Below are 21,189 nucleotides of genomic sequence, written 5' to 3'. Positions count from 1 at the left end.
TTTTATGCTTAACCAGCCCTTCACTATAACAGCTTTACTAAAAGCTCCTGACAAAAGTTTATGGGTGGCCTGCCACATTACTAATTCACATCTCCTCTTTACACATTTTTCATGGGGAAAAAGTATACTGATCAGGAACACAACACTATTCCACAATCACTAACACAGAGCATCTCGGCACATGTGGATTCGAAAAAAGCGCCTTTTAACACTTTCAAACCTTCTTCCACAACGCCAAAAGCTGCTTCGCACATTCTCCCAGGGTTATCCTTCATAAGAATGTCAAATTGAGCACTAATTTCACTTTTCCATACCCAACATCCTTCTACTGTGCCAGCTACCCACGGCCTTATATAATCATCTTGGTTGCTGTTCAAACCTGGAAACAAAGGCTTTCCTCCAGTGCCATTGCAATTCTCATAATCTCCCATCCGAAAATATTCAAGCGTCTTGTGATTTTTATTAAAAACATCTACACATGTAAAACCTGCATAAGTCGGACCCCTCTCACCAGTGCACAGGCATGAAAAATGTTTGGCTGCCAAGGTGTCTCCATGAAGACGTATGAAAACCTTGCCAAAATTTATGTAATCTTTCTCTCCCAAAAACAGGAAGGTTAGTCTTGATGAAGGGTCAACCAGTTTCATAACGTCGTTGTGCTGTTGAAAAAAGAAACAAATTACAGTTCTAAGGGTTGATCCTCCTCAATTTAGATACAATAGGGAGTAATTGTAAATAACACTTGTAAAACTTCTCTTTAACACCAAGATTTCATGCTAGTGGTGGTGGGTTACTCATTTGTGGTAAATTGCTGTTCTAATTTACTGCTTATGAGCTCAGACACAAATTTCATTTTGCTTGCTGTCAACTTATTATTCATGATTCAATGCTAGCCTCTCATTTTGAAATACAATAATTATGCTTCTTACACATTTAAAAATAAAAAAAAAATTTAAACTCAAAATCTGAGAACATATATTTCTTTCATTATTAAATATTGTATACTACTGTATATCTTACTGTTATGTATGTCTGTTATTACTGTAAATAACAAAAAAGAAAAACTAAAGAAATAGGACAATTTGCTTTTGGGGGAGATGGACTTGACCCATTCTCCCACCCCCTACAATATCCTCCAGAAACCCCATCAATGCTACTTAGTGTCAAAATGCTGAAGATAAATTTTTCCTGTAGATTATGACGTGCAAATCACAAAAGATGAAATCTGAATTTTGGTCTCTGAGGTATCCTACCAACTTGAATCCTTTTCCTTAACAACTAACCCATCCCTGTTAAAATGATCACAGGTCACCATAAAATTTTGTGGCATAAACAAAATGGAAAAAATTTTAAAGCAACCTTCCAAAGTATAAAAACTCCAAAATAAAACCAGGTAATAAAAGAAAAGATAAATACAGACATGTTAAGACTTCTGATACAAAGTATGAGAGATATATGACAGAGTAGCTGTGGAAGACCTCTGGTACAGAGTAAGTAAGACTTCACATAGTAATATGGAAGACTCCATATATAGAGTATGAAAGATCTATAATCTGAAGTTTGAAAGACCTCAGATTACAGAGTATGGAAAACATCTGATCCAGAGCATGTAAGACCTAAGAGAGTACTGAAGACCTAAACCTCAGGGAGAAAGTATAGAACACTTCTGATACAGAACATGTAAGACCTCTGATCCTGAGTATGAAAGACCTATAATACATAGTATGAAGTCTTAGATAAAGAGTATGGAAGTCATCAGGTCCTGAGTATGAAAAACATCAGATAAATATAGATCACAGTTCCACAGGATGAAAGACCTCTGATACTTAAGAGTGGAACGTGGTAGCAGCCCAATAAAATGTGGATGTTGATGATCCCCCGAATGGGCTGCACATGCCAACTCGAGAGATCATTGTACTCAAGTGATCATGGATACTCATTAAAACAAGAGCCTATGGTAACCAGTTTCTCTTCCAGTGATAGTTTAAATCCTATTTCCATTATTAATCAAAAGGAAAGAACCCATCTGAGGAATTTTATCTCAAAGGTAAAACGTCATGGGAGGCACACACACAGTACAATTTCCAGCAAAGATTGAACAAGACATTTGATGCATGTGTAATTAATATACGACTGTAATCTTTTTTTTATGTCGTTACAAATAGAACTGAAAACAAAAATTGTTTGTCCTGTCATACAGGGGTGGCAATAGGTGATATAATGGTGTTTGTTGATTTGAGTCTTGTACAAAGATATAGAGAAAAGATATTGTGGGTTAAGGCAATAATTTTATGATTATAAGTCATGCTCATCAATACTTTTTAAAAATTATATTCATATATACTTAAAATAATATTCATATGGAAAACTAAATTAAGGCCATTCACTTGTGAAGCAAACTTCCACCAAGCAGAAAGCTCAACAAGAGAAAAAAAGAAATAAGAAAAAATATAGTTCAGCAGCTAGACAGCAGATAAGACAGTTAAGAAATACGTATTAAATCAGAGAAACACACCACATCAACAAACATTTACATCTCTTATAATTACAAGCATCTCAACAGGACATGGATGCTGATGCATTGCAAAGTAACTCATTAATTCTACGGACAAAGACACTAATAATGATAAGTCACTTCTCAGCTTATTAAACCTCAGCTTCATAATAATCCTTATCAGGTACATTAATATAATTGTTTTTTTTCTATATTACCCTTTTACAAGTGAATAATTTTGTGGATAAAACTATGAAGACTGAATGGCTGGTATCCAATACAGGTTATCCTAAGAGAGAAATAATATGATATTACTGCTAGCTGTGGGATAATTTAAATATCTTGGAGGCCATACCAGTCTTTGTCACTTAGATTTTGCCATTAATCAGAAAGGCCAGATCCCAAAGTATCTGATAAGCTAAAAGGCAATTGTATGATTATTTAATACAGTATGCATAAACTTTTATGGAACAAGTCAAAAAGATTTAAACTTGTGTTCCAAGTTCCACAGAACGGACTTCTCAAAAGTGAAAGAAGGGGAGAACAGAGAATATGGAGTAAAACAGAGTAAAGAATGCATAATAAAAAATAATAAATATAAGTAAATGGAAGTAAGAGCTTGAATGTACACTCAAGTGACAGAACTTGAACCTAACTCTATGGAAAGCTTTGGTACAACCTAAAACTTGAGAATAGTTAGTGCGGTCACCAAAGGTGCTGGGGCAACTTAAAAAAAAAAAAAAAAAGCAGCTACTCACTTCTAAGTCATTCAAGCAAAATGTAGGAAGGAGGGCATGCAGAGTAACCCATACTACTATGGAAGTTTCCCAAAGAAACAAACTTGTGGATGATAACAAGTAAGAAAATTTCCAATCTAAACAATACTGTATTCCTACTTTAGGGGAAATAGCAGCTACCCGGAGCAAAGTCTCCTAGAAGACAGTGGTCTGGGGATGCTGCTGACACCATAAAGCAGAGGTAGAAAAGATCTAAAGCATTGGGCATTACCATCATCTCGGAAATTATAGATGAAAGGCTTTAAAACCAATACCTAGCATCATGATTGCATTAAACATGCTTCAAACACTCTGCGAAGAAAAGCAAAAGTATCACCAAGAACATATTCTGTCAAAAATGGAAGCACAATAAAACTTGTTTACCCGATACTTGAACTGTCAAACTAAGGCTGATAGTTTTCTTAAAATATCTGACTCCCATTCTTATCACAACGAGGTTTAACTGCCATATTTTCAGTGAAGTGACAGAGTAGATCATCTATAAAACTTAAGGTGAAACTATATTATTCTCCCATCTGATGGTTAAGGTTTAAAAATCTTAACCCTTCCAGGCTGGGCTAAATATACATTAAAAACACAACTAGATCAGGCAAATTTTAAGGTTGGCCAATTAAAAAAAAAACATCAATAGAAGGAAGATAAGCAAATGCACATGGTATAAGATGAAAATTCTAAAACATTTTCCGTACCTTCCAAAGGAAATTGAAAGTGAATATTTCCACCCTTGTGCATGGCCTCTTTTTCAAGACACTTGTAAAAATGTGCTAATTTTACCAAGTTATACATGTTTTTTCTAATAATTTTTTAAATTTTATTTTGTAAAATTACAATTACAGCTCACATACTATAACAGATAAGAAACTAAAACCAGTAACAAAATTTGAATATATTTATGTACAGAGATGAGGAGATGCAGTACCTTATAGTTAGTCATACATGTTTTTCCTAATATTTCTTAGTGCTTTAGTTTGCAAAATTACAATTATAGCCGACATACTATCGTAAAAGATAAGAACTAAAACCAACTGCAATCCCTGGGTATATTTATGAGCAAATATATATCAGATGTCCTGGGATGGGAAGAAGCGGTACATTTCTCCAGGAAATCTCAAAACACACTGATTGCCCTCTTTCCTGAGCTGAGGTGCTAGTGTTGCCATACAAGTTGCTACAAGTCATGATGCCCAGTCAAGTGATTAGAACATTTTTCCCGCAAAATTCATTCAAATTGCATGGTGTGAAATACAGATTCTCACCTGAGGTGCGCCAGGTTTAATGTCCAGAGATATTATGATGCCTCACATGATTATGCCCAGACTCAAGGGATTCATTCATAAAATGTAAATACAAGTTGGCACTATCAGGAGAAAGAATAAAGAAACCATTTAGTTGTAACTTTGTAACTTATTTTCTCTTTGTTATAAACACATTTTTACATATATGGTAACCTTTTAATAGCTTCTACTCTACTACCATCTGAAAATCTTTGTGATGTGATTCTCATACTGGTGTCCTGTATATAATGTATACTGTATATATCTCAGACCATCTCATCCACAATCAACTGTATACCTTCATGTGGTCCTAACTAATCCTTTGCCTTGTTTCAACCTGAGAATTTTCAGTAACCTTCTCTTGCAGTCATTGTGATGTACAACTTGATTTGATTTATTGAAAAGATACAGAAGGCCTGTCCTCTAGATATTTGTTGTGTATCTTATCTGTACTTCTAAATGCTTTGCTTCCAATTATTGGAGGTAGTGAGTTGACAAGTACTTTTTGATTACTGTACTATGCATTTTTTTTTTGGCCACATCTTTTTTTATACTAATTTAATAACTTTGAAATTCATTCTACAGTTTTACCTCAACACTGTACAGGTAATAAAACTGCTTCCATCAAGGTTCTAAATGTCTATAAATTTCAGCACTGAATTCAACATAGAAAAACACAATGACTTTCTAATGTTTCTTAGAATTTTTCCTTACGTCCACAAGACGGTAACTGTTGAAAATCGAATTTTTAGTCACCTTTATCGCAATTTTTGCACCATTTGTATTAGGTCTACATAAAGTGTTGCAAGGCGAAAATGTGCAATTTCATGTAGAATATACAAAAATAATCATGGTTGTAGCTTTTATCAGTTTTGAAATATTTTATATAAATCACGATAAATAGAAAAATTTACCTTCGGTCAAATTTAACTGAACTGAAATGGTCGAAAAACTGCAATTGTAAGCTAAAACACTTACAGTCTAGTAATATCCAATCAATTACATTTTCATTTTAGTAACAAACGGGAAATCTCAGCACAAATATTTTCCTGATTTATGGTGAATTTTAGAAAAACTTGTTTTACGTCCGCGCTGCTACTTAATCTACATGCATCATTTTGTGATAATATTTTCTGTGTTGCTTTGATCATTTTACAATTATTATATACCAAAATCATCGCAATTTAGCGTACAATTGAACGAAAAAAAATAACTCATTAGCTTTAACCGTTTTGCTCACAGCGCGATTTGTATACAATTATATATGAAATTTTGTTTTGCGCTGTCATATATTTCAATATTTATATGTGATAATGATATTGTTTTCATTTCTGATGGTCGCATACTAAACTTCAGGCAATGACAAAAAATGGAGCCAAAAATGAACTCTTAATCTTGAAATCTAAGCGTATGTGATTTTAAAAGCTTTTTTTTCCGCTTCAGCGCTTAACTCTAACGCTGCCGGCATACGACAGATACTTTTAACAGAGGCTTGGTGTTTAAGGGTTAATATTTGAAAAACATTGTAAACTTCTTGGAGTTTTAGTTTCATAGCTACATGTTTGGTACAGTAATTCATATTTCTTTAAAGGATATGTACAATAGAGAGAGAGAGAGAGAGAGAGTAACGGAGGTTTGTTTATACTTCAATAAAACGAACCCGGAAACAGCTCTTTTGTGATCTTGAGAGATTTTACTTTAAAAAAAAATATATATTTTATTTTATTGATATTTGCTGTTCACAATAATAATAATGTATTAATATTTGAAAATTTACAAATAAATTTTTTATCATAAAAATATATTGTCACAAAAAACAGGTTTTGACGTAGGAAATACCTATTTTTGGTAGTCGCTGTTGAGTCCTCAAGGAGTTACCTTCCATGGTCTACCAGAGCTCCATGGTGACCAAACTAATATCAAAGAATTGTGCCGTAATGATTAATATTATAACACATGATGGAGTATATAATGGACCCAAAGATAAGAGAGCCCTTTCCCTTATCTTCAGCGAAGCTGAACCCAGATTTTCCAATGTCACAAGAACCTGCAAGAAAGAGAAGTGACTATTGCGCATGCACATCGCCATCTTGTTTACAACCGGGCCGTTAAAGGACCAAGGGGCCATTACTCTCTGTTGGTTAATGCAGGTTGATCCCTTTGCCCAAATCCCATGCCTTTTCGTCAGGGAAGTGGGAGGGTTTTGAGGACTCAACAGCGACTACCAAAAATAGGTTTTTCCTACATCAAAACCTGTTTTTTGACAGCGTAGTCGCTGTTTCATCCTCAAGGAGCTTTACAAAGAAACTGACAGGTGACGAAAAAGGCTCAAGCTCTCGCTTTTTAATCCCAACACCCCAAAGGAAATAACATTTCCGGTCCAAGGTCAAGCCACAGATTTCAAGTCCCATTCTTTATTCCAAATACCTTTCAGGTTTTGATACCAAGGAACAAGAAACTATACACGAACTTACGTTTTAGGATGTAGTTCTACAGTGGCTTACCTATGCATGCTGGGTTTTGTTGTAGTACTGTCACCCATCTCCCAGCGATAGTTAGCATACTCACCGTCAATATGACCCTTGGTTTTCTGCCACAGCACCTAGGGGTTAAGACTAACTATGCCACCTACTGATACACAGTGTAGCCAAATTTGTTTGAACATGTGGCAATGATTTAACTGATGACCACCCTGTAGATTTGGAGACTTTTTTGAAAGAGACATTTCTGAAGAATGCCAAAGACGTACTTACTTTCCTAACATCATGTGACGTATGGAAAGCGTGTGGATTTCCCTTTTTAATGAGAAAACACTACAGTCATTCTCAGTCTTTGTAGGGAGAGTGGTTAGTTTGTGCTAGGGTGTAGGAAAATAGGACCTTCTGGGGTGCTTGCCGATCTCTAGGTAAACCCATGCTTCTGAACCGGCATAATGTCTTGTCTGCTAAATTGGATTTTCTATAAGAATGGATTTCCTTTTAAAGGATCCCATATTCTGGCCAGGAATGATGGGCCAGGGGACACACAATTGATGGTCAACCATTTGCGTGATGCATCGTCCCCATCTAAAAGAGCCCAGTTCACTAATACTGTACGAGCTCCTGATGCTAATGCAATCAAGAAGATCACCTTTTGTAGCCTGTGCATTGTGGTTATATTGGGTCCACTGAATTGAGGGGTTGATAGAAGTCTAAGCACCTTGTTCAGGGACCAAGCAATTGGAAGCTCTTTGGGAGGCCTTGTAGAGCAAAAGACTGCAGAAGGGAAGTGACAACTTCTATACTGGAGTCAATCCCGAATCCATAAAGCAAGGGTTCTGTTAATGCAGCCTTATATGCCATGACTGTTGTAACCACAAGGCATTTGTCTTCAAAAGGGTATATAAGAAAAATAAAGTTTCTCTATAGAAATCTCAACTGCCTCTTAGTATGATAATCTAACCATATCTTCCATACGGACTGGCAATGTGCTGATAGAAGTCCGTAATTTTTGCACTAGGTACCTATCAATGTTGAGTTAGTAATTATTACAATACATATTTTTAAAAAATCTATATGTGAAGGTCCGGCTTAGAAAGGAGAGACTTTCCCTCCTACTGTTTGGGATAGAAACAGCTGGACGACAGTGGAATTGATCTTTTGTCCATTGTTGAGGTAATAGGAACCAATGCCTGTTTACGTTTAAATATTAACCCCAACGCCAACTGGACGACTACACGCCAACTAAAATTGTCTGTTGCGCCGCGGATCGCATCGCACGCTGACTACAAAAAATTTCAACCTTCGGCCAACTTTGACTCGACTGAAATGGTCAAAAAACACAATTGTAAGCTAAAACTCTTATATTCTAGTAATATTTAATCATTTACCTTCATTTTGCAACAAATTGGAAGTCTCTAGCACAATATTTCGATTTATGGTGAATTTTTTAACAAAACTTTTTCCTTACGCACGGGCGGTAACTCGGCCGAAAATCTCGGAAATTCTTTCGTCATTTTGTTGTAATTTTTGCACCGTTTTATATTAGCCGTTACATAAAGTTTTATATATGAAAATGTGCGCAATTTCATGTAAAGTACAACAAAAAACAACCAATGGTTGTAGCTTTTATCAGTTTTGAAATATTTTCATATAAATCACGATAAGTGCCAAAATTTCAACCTTCAACAATAACTTTGACTCGAATCGAAATTGTTGAAAACACAATTGTAAGCTTTTCAAAACTCACTTCTAGTAATATTCAATCATTTACCTTCATTTTGCAACAAATTGGAAGTCTCTAGCACAATATTTCGACTTACGTGAATTTTTGAAAAACTTTTCTTACATCCGCAGAAAATGTAACTCAATAAAAATCTCAGAAATTCTTTCGTCACTTTGTCGAATATATTTCAATATTTATATATGATAATGATATTTTTTCATTTCTGATGGTTGCATTAAACTTCAGGCAATGACAAAAAGGAGCCAAAAATGAACTCTTAATCTTAAAAACTCAGCGTGCTGTGATTTTTTGAAAAACTTTTTTCCGTCGCGCTTAACTTCCGTAACGCCCGGCATACGGCAGACACTTTTGTAAACAGAGGCACGGCGCTTAAGGGTTGGGTACACTATTCATAAAGGTTAGAAATATGCTCAAACCTTTGAAATCTGGGACATTGGAGAAAAATTATCGTCCCTCCCATTGTTCTAGTCTTTAGGAAGGCATCTCTTGCTGCGCTTGACTTCAGGTTTGGACACACACATTAGGAGTTTGTGATTCTAGTATGTATTTAACAGGTCCACTTCCCGTTGTGGAAGCATGTTATTGTTATTGAAAAGAGTGGTTGTCCAACATCAACTCAGTCGAGGCTGTCGTTTTCTCCTTGATAGAGAGTCTGTTATTACAATGAGACCCCCTGTAAGGTGAATTAACAACAGGTGATTGAGCAGTACCCCACCACTCACCTGCCTGCCTCCAATTTATCACAGGTTACCAAGATTCAATGACCCATTTCCAGACCACACTAGGAATTCTAAACAAAAGGTGATGGTATGTATCTTTGTAGGATCAAATTATAAATATGTTTCACACAAGATTCAAATGAAATACAATGCTATTAATGATACTTCATTAAATGCAGTAGATACGCTGGTAAGCCCTGAAGTGAGCGGCAGTGTATCTAGCCAAAACCAAAGTGCACAGAAGAATGAATATTAGTAGAGAATCTACATGCTTTGATTTATGAAAATTAGGCTGTCGAGCCAAGCACTGGGGCACTTTTGGCCACTCAGAACTTGAGACAGTGAGAAGGCAGTTGAAGTAGTTGGATGGCAAGATAAAGAGATCCAGAAAATAGATGAATTGCAAGGATTTGAAGGTGGAACTACGAGAAAATCCCACAGTTGCACAAGTAACAGTTAGGGAGGCTGGTCAGAAAGACTGAAGAAAGGAAGCTTGGATGGAGGTACAGTAACAGGATAAAAAGCAAGTGCAGTTAGGGGCCAAAGGGTTGCTGCAAACACCCACTAATAATGCCTAGTGTGCACCCACAGCACTTTCCCCCTTAAGGGGAGGATCCGCACAGGTCCTGTGGTTGACTAAGCATGCACTCTGGAACCTTCCCTTAGAAATGCTTCAATCCATGCACCTGGATGCCTTCCACAAAGCTGAAGACTATTTCTTGAATACAGGCAGCCCCGGTTAATGGTGGGGTTCAGTCCCCAGCTGAGTGTCGCTAACTGAAAATCGCTGTAAACCAAAAATCGCCAAAATCCGCTTTTGACGGCGCCTTTAACCGGATATCGGCACTGAAGTTCCCATTTAACGATACCATTAACCTGAGATCGGCGCCGAAAATCCGGTTAACGACGTCACTAGCCAAACCCTGTAACACCAAAACTCCATTACCCGATGCCACCGGTAAGCAGGGACTGCCTAATGGGTTTGTATTAACAAACCACATCAAATCTACTTTATGAAGTCATAGCTATTGTGCATCTTCTCAAGTTAGAATAAAATATAACCTGTGTGCCAAAAATATAAATTTGATAAAAAGTTAAAAACAGAGAGGAACTGTTCTTCTAAAGAAAAAATAATTATTGCTTCAGTCAGATGTTGGCAACAGGCCATAAAATCTTGGATTTTATGGAAGGGAACACATGCATCCTATTCCCCACAGCTTGTGCAGTCCATTAGTGTCCCTGCTCTTACTGTTGTTTTGCTATGTACTCTGCATATAGGATGCAACAGAACTGTGACTGTATGACGTGTTGAAGGTTAAGCTCAATACAGGCCTTAAACCACAACCTGGTCCTAAGTCCTGGTTCTTATACATACATAGCAGATTTGTTGACTTATTCCTAACTGTCCATGTACAACATCAATGTGGAGGAAATTAGTTGAAATAGTGTATATTGTATGGATCCCTTCTCCTAAAAATCATTGTATCTTGTCTTTATAATTCTGCTTTGCTCTCCTCTCACTTTACATTATCTGGTTATATATTTCACAACACAGAATAATATGCAAATATTCTCATGATCTCTCACAATTCTTAGATTGGGAAACTGGAACTGGTCTACGGAGGGCCGAAACTTCCAAGCGTTGTGAGGATTCGAATCCCACTGATTCGTCTCTTTGGCCATGCCATCCTGAACATCTACACTCCCTCGCTCATCCTCCTCATCATTAGTTACTTCACTCTCTTCTTCAGGAAATCTTTCTTTGATGCCCGGATTATGGCCACTCTTACTGCTCTGCTTGTACTGGCTACTCTGTTTGCTCAAGTAAGTCTTCCCTCTTTCAAATTAACTGATTTTCACATGAACTGGTTGTAGTTAAAGCATGGCAGAACTAACTGAATTACAAAATTTCGACATAATAAAATATAGATCAGCTTTGAGTTCAAAGATGCTCTGTCATTTCTCTTCAATCATATCTGTGCTGGAAATCTCTAGAATTATGGAGGCTTATGAACATGATATAAAAAAGTATCACTTATATCACCCATGACATCAATAACTTCTTAATGACCTCCTGTTTAGGAGCAATAATTGCCTCTTAAATTGCATATTTTACTATTGTACTCATTTTCAAACTAAGATGATTTTTGTGAAAATCATATAACAAATATTAATCATTGACCTGTCATTCACAGGCCTCAGACTCACTTCCAAAAACTTCTTACTTCAAAATGGTTGACATCTGGTTGCTGTTCTGTGTGATGATGACCTTCTTGATTATCATCTTCCACATACTGATTGACAGCCGACTGACAGCGGAGAGCAGAGTGATGTCAATATCTAAATTTCCTGAAGAGACACCTATTTTGCAGAAGTTATTTGGCTGGTCTCCCAACATAACCGTTGAGCAGCTGGAAGTCATTGCCAAAGTTTCAGTTCTTGTTCTGATCATTGTCTTTATAATATTATATCTTATTTTCATATTGACCTAACTCATGTCAGTAATGACCCCAGTAAAATTATCTTTTATGGAGAATGGGAACATGACAGTTTTAAAATACTGCCAAAATGAGCACTTCTTCAGAAGAAATAGGCAAGAACAAATACCTGTAACCACATACAACTACTATACCTCCATCTTAATTAAGACAGGACATGAATTATGCACATCTCATAACTGAGAAAATATAAAGATGCAGCAAAAATTATAAAGAAGCTTTATTTTTGTACCTTCGTACTTGATCTCTCACACCACCATTTTACTATATACATCAAACTTCTTAAAACAATTTGAGGGAATGAACAGCACCTGCATTTTAAAGTAATTACTGGTATATATTGTATTGCACAAGATTTATTTAAGTGAATAGCATTTTGAATCATGGTGTCTTGATTGATTTTTGAAAAGTCAGCATAAATCCAAGGACTTGGGAACTTTCAGCCACTCAGTGCTTTAGACAGTGCAAAGAGGGAGTTGGAGTGGTTGGGCAACAAGATTGACAAATGAAAGTACAGTACTATTGTAAAAGGCTAAAATGTTGGTGCAACTTGGGGCTGAAGGAACCCTACTAAAAACCACTGACAGCACTACCTCCCTGTGGGAATCACAGTGCCTTGGCATAGGAGACTTCCAGTTTCTGAATTTCTTATATCATTACACAGCCACCCACTAACTGAGCTAGAATATTGTGTTATAAAATATAATTTAACAACTAGGCCAAAAAGCTAAAAATCTAAGTGCTCACAGGGCTGGCTCTAATAAAAAGATTAAAGTAATTAGACTGATCTAATCAGCTATAGCTTTGCAAAAAAAATCTGCAATTAGATATGGTGATAAAGGAAATTAAATCATGTTAAAGACACAACTGGCAAAATTCCAGAGACCCTTCACATTCACAAGGGAGTGGAAGTGACGATGATAGTGAAAAAGGAAAGATTCTAATACTTTTTCTTTAAGGGATGTGTCTAATAAATTCAAGCAAAATCAGATTTTCAAGTAATTTCCATTTTTCATAGGTATACAAACCAGTCCTTTATATAGGTGTATCTTCAGCATGACTTAGACAAGGTCGATGAACTTGGTAACAAGTTAGTTTTGGCAGCAGAATGGGGGAATACTCCCCACTTACCTGCCATCACTTGACATCTTCCCTTTGTCCTTAGGGAAAGAGGCAGAAGGAGAGCACTTGTGCTTCCTTTTCTTGCCCCTAGATCGCATCTTACTCTCCTCTGAGGAAATAGCAGTAGTCAATGCTCTGGAGCATTTTCCACAGGGGTACAGCCTGCTAATGGAAGCTCAACAAGTTGAGCTCCTAGAGGTTGCAGCAACAGCAGATGTAACCCTTCACACTTTCAAATATGACACTACTTGTCATCATGTAAAAAAAAAACCACAAATTCAACTTTGCAATCAGGAGTGCAGTAAGACATTCTTGTGACAGTGGGGAAAAAGAAAAAGGGATAAGTGGTGTTAGGTGAGAGTGGGGTATTCCTCCCACTCTGCCTCAGTACTATCAGTTAACCACCTTGATAGTTATCGGCGCTTACAGCGCTGTAACTTAATGTTGTATCAAGTTACAGAGCCACAAGCGATGTTAACTTGATGCCTATCCTTGCTGCTAGTGCCATCAACGGCACTGTAAATTGATGCAACATCAAGTTACGTCACTGTAAAACGCCGTTAATGGCACGGAAAAAGCTCCCAAGTTCAAATCCGCCATAAGTCAGTGATGCACTGTACCACATTTAACAACTGTCTCCAGCTTACACTAATGGATACTCCAATATAAAAGGTTGGTTCATATTTCTCTGAAGAAGCATATGTGTTTTAACATCAACATTGACCTGCACTGCCTACAAGAAGGAACTGGGACATAAAGCATGGCCATTCCTATTTTTCTTTCTTTTTGTAGTGAAGATTGCCATAATCCTAATATGGATTCAGTCTGCTTAATTTCCTGTCTTTGGGCAACATTGGGAAATGACATTGCACAACCCATCAACTTATCAGGTTTTGACTTATTAGTTATATCATGAGGGTTTTTTTATTGCCAAGCTTTAAAAAGTGAGGCATCTTGCAGAAAAATCTGTAAGTTGTATGGTGACCAAATATGGATGCTGTATGCTGTAGGATATCTTGAATGTTATAGTGTAAGCTATGGTATAAGTTCTTTGTTACTTATCAGATTCTGCCACTTCTCAGAAGGCCTAGTTTCTGAAGCATCTGGCATATAAAGGGACTACTTAGTACTTTAATTTTTTAACAACTAAATAAGAAAGATTAACACCAAAATTACATGACTTACAGAAAAAAGTATATAAGTTATTAACTTACAAATGAAACCAGTAATTACACACAGTAGTGGAAACTACCAGCTCAAGTAGTCTACTATACATTAGCTACTACAGCACTATGGCCTCTAACAGTTAAGAAGAGAAAATACAAAGAAACTCAAGGTACCAATAAGAAATCCAGGGTAATTAGGACGCATAACACTGTATGTGCCAAATTCAACATTATATATATAAATCCAGGAGTAATTAGGACACATAACACTGTATGTGACAAATTCAACATTATATATATATATATATATATATATATATATATATATATATATATATATATATATATATATATATATATATATATATATATATTTTTTTTTTTTTTTAGATTCTTACCTGGCCTACTTACTGGTTTCCTTGATCAGGGGTCCAATCTGGGTCTAACTCTTGAACAGGGGGAATTGAAGAAATCTGACTGCAATTGCTAGGCCAGGCAGGAATCGTAAAAGAAAAAAAACAGTTGGGCTGAGGGCCGTATTTTAACAAGGGGCTTTACAGATAAACACTTGGGTTTACTTTAAATGGAATATATTTACAATTTAACATGTCAATCAGAAGACTGGGGAATGATAGGCAGATTAAACAGGGCTGCCACATGGTTAGTTATGCTTTCATTGTTTAAAAACTGAATGGTCTATGATTAATCCTCTTGAAAGGGTTACTGAAGAATTGATTGCAGTGACCTTTTCAGTGCAGGAAGCACAAGACAAGTTGATGTTTCCACAGCTGATGTACTGTCTTATAACGGAGCGATGGAGGGGCCTTGTCAATTTTCACCAGTTCTGGAGGGGTGATTTTAATGGGAAAATACACAGACAGTGCAACCGGGTGGTTGAAAAGGTGACCACATAGATCGGGTTAGCTCAATAATGGAGCTGTGCAAGGGAGTTGTGGGTGGGTCTGCTACAGGGGTGTTCTGAGAGCGATTGCTGTGTTTTCTCTCCTTATATGAATTCGGGGGCTCATTTTCTTGCCCCTCCCAGAGGTCACTGTTGTCACAAGAAGGGTGGTCATGCCCTCGCTTTCTATGTTAGGATCTTTCCCAATTCCTGGTGACCTCTGGAAACCCATGTTCACCAGTTTTTATGGGGAACTCAACCTTTCTGGTGGATTTTCGGCAGGCTTCGTCTCCATTTGCCTTTATCCGAAACCAGGAGATAATTGCACCCGCAAATGAGGTAATATATATATATATTTTATATAATATATATATATATATATATATTAAATATATATATATATTATATATATATATATATATATATATATATATATATATATATATCTATATATATATATATATATATATATATATATATATATCCTATATATATATATAATATTTTATATATATATATAATATATATATATATAATATCAAACAGTCACCAGGTCTTTAGAAAGATAAACAGATGCACCAAAGGGGAGCATGGAGAGAAATTTAGATTTATATATATATATATATATATATATATTTCTATATGTATATTAGTTTCTCACGCCCTCCTTTGTTAGATATCAGCACCAAATTATGTTATTTTGGGAGGAACACAGTTTGGAAGTTTATGGTTTGCTTCAGAAGTGGTATTCCCACTTGACAATATATATATATATATATATATATATATATATATATATATATATATATATATATATATATATATATATATATATATATATATGTATATATGTATATATATATATATATATATATATATATATATATATATATATATGTATGTATGTATGTATGTATGTATATATATATATATAAGGGATATATTTTGAAGGAAAAATCTATTTCATATATATATATATATATATATATATATATATATATATATATATATATATATATATATGTACATATATATGGAGAGGGGACCGTGAAAAATCACCCGGTGAAAAAGTCCATTCAGCACTTATTTCTAGGTAATTCCGTTTGCTAAATACCAGAAAGCTAAATGAAATGCTGGAGTTACTACCCCAGAGCGAGCTCCATCAGATGGAGTCGTGTATGGAAAAAGGGTGAACTACAAAAACACGGAACCTTATCCTATAGAGATCCCAAAGTCAAAAGTCCCACAGGGAGGTGCCGTTACAAACCCATGCACCACTCGCGGACAACACACAAAACACCGCTAGCCACATTCAATGAAAGCATCACCCCACCAGAATGATGTTTACTATGGGAGGGACATGACACATGATGGAGGTGGGTCACGGGTGACACGGTCCCCTCTCCAGAAATAGATTTTTCCTTCGTCAAAATCCCTTTTCTGGATCGGGTCCCGTGTCAGCCGGTGAAAAATTAACAGAGAAATAAATATCATTCTTAAACTAAAGAGATAATAATTCTAAAGGGAACAGAAGACCGAAGGTCCAAAAAGAAATTTTTTAATCACTAGTAACAATAACAATAATGTACAAAAGAAACTGATGTTAGCTTAAAATTAACATGACAATATGAAAAATATACATAAACAAAATAACTATACAATATTGAAAACCTTATAACTTAAATGTGTCATTTAGACAAACACATAGATAACACAGCCAGGTGAGAAGTCAAGGCAAGCCTGACTGAAATGGCCGTAAAGGGGATAACTGAGGCAGTGGAGGAGGAAATGACTAGGAATCAGAAAGGGAACCAGAGGGAGGAACAACGTTCCCTGCGCGACTGCTGAGAATTTAAGAGCTTCTAAGGATTTCAAATAGTGACGTTTGAAAACCAAGGGTGACTTCCAACCAGTGTACCTGGTAAGATCCGTGAAATTCATGTAATGAAAGTAATTAATGGAGGTGGCCACAGCTCTAATATCATGAACTCTTGGGACTGAGTCAGGGTTAGCCTGCTTGATAAAGTAAAGGATCTGTTGTCTAATAGCAGACATAGAGATTACCCCCTCCTTCCCTGATAAAGAGAGGCCCAGAAGAGATGTGAGAGGACCTGTCTAAATAAGCCCTCAAAGTATGAACTGGGCACAGGGACAGGTCTTGAGGCAGGGGGAGAATTTTCCAAGGCGACCACCTATGCTGCGGATCTTCATTTTTGGCCAGGAAGGTAGGGTGAGGAATCAGCAAAACCTCCCCTGATGGAAGGAAGTCGACATGGTTGGGTTCCCTAGAGAGTGCAGACAGCTCTGAAATTCTAGCACCCGAAGCTAGGCTAACTAAGAACAACGTTTTCCTCAACAAGGAAAGGTAGGGGCAAGACTGATTATCGATATCTGAGGCTAACTTCAACACGTCATTTAAAAACCAGGAAACCGTATGTGGACGGATTACTGGTCTTAAACGTGCACATGCTTTAGGGATGGAAGAAAAGTAAGGGTCTGTGAGGTCAATTTTGAAACCATACAAGAACACTTTTCGTAAAGCCGACTTGACTGTAGTAACAGTACTAGCGGCTAAACCCTTCTCAAACAGTGATCTAAAAAGGAGATTGCTAAATTTATGGTCATTACTGTAGCCTCAGATTCCCTCAAAAAGAGTGCTAGTTTCTTAATTGCTGAGTCGTACTGACGAAGAGTGGAGACCCGCTTATCTGATTCCAAGAACACGGTATTGACAGGATCAACGTTAGCATCCCTTTGAGCCGCAAACTTCATAAAGTCCACAAAGCCAGGGCATTTTGGATTTTTGAGGAAGCTGACACAGTCTGAGTTTGTACTACTTGTGTTAGTTTCGGACTGGGGATGCGGATGTGGCGAAGTTTCAGTTCTAGTAGAAGAGGAAACCAGCTGCTCTTTGGCCAGTAGGGAGCCACTAGAGCTACTTGACCCTTGGAACGTCCTCAGTTTGTGAAGGACCTTTAACAACAAGTTCACTGGAGGGAACAGATAGATCACCTTCCACCTGTTCCAATCCAATGACATTGCGTCCGTGAAAAAGAGCTTGAGGGTCCAGGTTGGGAGCTACGTAATGAGGGAGCTTGTTGTTGAGCTTGGTTGCAAACAAATCTACCTCCAGACCGGAACTTGTTTGCAGATCAATTGAACAGAGCCCCTGTCTAGGGACCACTCCGACTCGAGGGAGTTGTCCTGGAGAGAATCTGCTACGACGTTCGGACCCCTGCAAGATGGGTGGCAGATAGGTGCCACTTGTTCTTGCATGCCAAAGAGAAAAGTGCAATCATTACCTGGTTGATCCTGCTCGATTTTGAACCTCCCCTGTTTATGCAGTGGACTACCGTGGTGCTGTCCAGAACCAGTCTTATGTGAATCTTCTTGGGGGGAAGAAGCTTCTTCAAGGTAAGGAAGACCGCCATGGCCTCCAGAACGTTTATATGGAACTGGCGGAACATGAGGGACCAAGTCCCTGTACTTCTTGGTGTTGAGAATATCCTCCCCCACCGGCTTAGGGGGAGGCGTCTGTGTGGATAACCAACGCCGGAGGAGGAAATTGAAGGGGACTGACTTGGACAGGCTCTTGACAGTCGACCAAGGCTGGAGTCGCTTCTTCAAGATGTGAGGATCAGAGACACCTTGTCCCTGAGACTGATATATGCCCGACTCCGCCACACTCTGTTGATATCTTTCAGTTTCACTTTCAGCAACAGGTCTGTCACCGAAGCGAACTGAAGGGAACCCAAGACCCGTTCTTTGGTCCGCCGAGAGGCCCTTTTGGATTTGAGAAACTGTCTGGTTGCTCTGGCTATCTCCTTCCTCTTGGGAGGAGGAAGAGAACTTGTGAGAATTCAGATCCCACTGGATTCTAGCCATTGAAAACAACTGCATGGAACCAGGCGGGACTTCTCCCTGTTTACACGAAAGCCCAAGGATTCTAGAAAGTCGACCACCACGGATGTAACTCTCCGGCATTCCTCGACGCTGGATGCCCAGATGATCCAGTCGTCGAGATCGCGGCCAGCGTAATCCCTTGAGACCGGAGTTGTTGTGCGACCGTGTCTGTCAACAGTAAAAATCCTTGGGGGCTATGTTGAGCCGAAAGGCATCACCTTAAAGGAATATGCCTGCCTTCGAGCCTGAACCCCAGAAAGGGGGAGAACCTTTCGCAACCGGGGACGTGATAATAGGCGTCGGAAAGATCTAGAGAGGTGGTTTACGGCTCCACGGGGCAGTAGGGTCCGAACTTGGGAGACAGTAAGCATCCGAAACTTGTCGCAACGAATGTAGGAATTCAGGACAGGACAAGTCCAGAATTACTCTCCGTTTGTCGGAACCCTTCTTGGGAACACTGAAGAGCCTGCCTTGGAACTTCAGAGTCCTCACTTTCATATAGCCTGTTTCTGTAGGAGATCCTCCACAAAGTCCTCGAGATCCTTGGTCGTAGCCTGATAAAACTTGACTGGTGGAGGGGATTGTCGATCCAACTCCAGCCTAGGCCCTTGGAAACTATACTCTGGGCCCAGGGACAGAAGGTCCACCGAGCTCGAAAATGGTACAGCCTCCCGCCCACAGGATGTATGTCATCGGTCCTGAGTTTGCTTCCCCCCTCTGGAGCCTCTACCTCCCCTGTTCCTGGGGGAGGGCAGGGGGCTCCCCTTCCTCTAGCGAAGCCACGGGGCTTATTGCCTCTGGTTGATTGTCTGGGGCGAAATTTCCCCTGACTTTCATATGCAGGATTGAAAGCTGGGGAGGAGACATAGGAGGGAGCAGCCAAAGACTGATGTGCCGGGTTCACCAGGACATACTGAGGCGGAGGATGGGAGGAAGAGGTCGAAGGCTGACCTTGTAAAGGAACCTGAACCAAGGACTGAGCTGGAAGACGTTTGAAATGTTTAAATTTCTTACTGGACTTTGTGGGAGGGCTGGCAAGATCAGACTGTTTCCTTTTATAGGGCAGACCCCAAGGGAACGGAGACTCTGATTGACCCTAGCTGCCTCAGATAAGACTGCATCAACTTCTTCTAGTGGGAAAAGATTAGCTCCCCAGATCGAACTCTTAAGAAGCTTATTTGGTTCATGCCGAACTGTGGCTGCTGAAAAGATGTGCTTCCGGCAGGCCAGTCGGGCAGTCATAAAGTCAAACAGGTCTTGTTGAAAACTCGCCAAGAGAGATTTCGTCAAGACCTGGAATAATGGATCTTCCTATAAACCAAAGAAGTTGCTTCCGCTAAAGCCAAAGAGTTCAAAGACCTGGCGAGCCTTTCCTTAGTATCAGCCTCTGTTTTCAAGAGCGTCTCCGGGATCTTTGGGAGCTGCTCACTGAACAGATCAGAGGCGCAGTCTGGGTCAAGCGAGTCACCGTAAGCGTATTAGGGCTCCCTTCCAGAATTCGGTGCCTCCAGGAAAGACGAGAGATGTCGGGTCCGTCTCTCGGAGATGAGGAAGGGGTTTACCTTGAAGCAAGCCTGACTAGTCAGGAGGCCACTTTCGAAGTGCAAGGGAGAAGGAGAACATCACTGAGAGTGAACATAGTGAACACTCCCTTAGCTGGTGTAAGCTTAGTGTTCTCCGCTTGCCACTCCGTGGGGTCCTCATCAAAGACGACTGGGCTTGGTCCCTGGGATAGATGACCGTCTCCTTAGGGACTTTATCAGACCTGTTCCAAACCTCTCCCTTCAGCCTGGCAAACCCAGTGTAGGAGATGTCAGGTCGGAGGATAGAACTCCAACTCTTCCACTCTCCTCGTGCCCAAACCCTCTATGGTAAGAGTACCTTCGTGCTCGGGAGCATAAAGGGCGAGACGCCAAGGATTCCCTAGATCAAAGGGAGGGGAGAGTGGAAGGGTCCGGAACAGAATGAGACCTAGAACGAGAACCTTGTTGTGATTCCACCTTCTTGAAAGAGACTGAAAAGAAGAAGCAAGACCAGACAGCTTGCTGTCTACCCTCGCGTCGATCTTCTCAAACCTCGCGTCGATTCTTT

The 21,189-nt window shown here is 38.7% G+C and overlaps 2 protein-coding genes across 2 annotated transcripts in view; both read left to right on the top strand.

Annotated features, from left to right (window-relative positions):
* Positions 1-12,220, top strand: part of LOC136828010 (uncharacterized) — a 69,829-nt gene extending 57,609 nt beyond the window's left edge. Inside the window, exons 6-7 of the mRNA XM_067085626.1 lie at positions 11,105-11,332; positions 11,704-12,220. Coding sequence (XP_066941727.1) covers positions 11,105-11,332; positions 11,704-12,000 — 525 coding nt within the window. The 3' untranslated portion in view covers positions 12,001-12,220. The remainder of the gene's footprint in view (positions 1-11,104; positions 11,333-11,703) is intronic.
* LOC136827750 (putative leucine-rich repeat-containing protein DDB_G0290503) overlaps positions 1-21,189 on the top strand; it is a 187,007-nt gene that overhangs the window by 81,849 nt on the left and 83,969 nt on the right. The gene's annotated exons all lie outside the window — the stretch shown is intronic.

This window comes from Macrobrachium rosenbergii, chromosome 42 (genome assembly GCF_040412425.1).
Source record: "Macrobrachium rosenbergii isolate ZJJX-2024 chromosome 42, ASM4041242v1, whole genome shotgun sequence".
Lineage (NCBI taxonomy): Eukaryota > Metazoa > Arthropoda > Malacostraca > Decapoda > Palaemonidae > Macrobrachium > Macrobrachium rosenbergii.
This window is presented reverse-complemented; position numbering and strand designations above follow the sequence as displayed.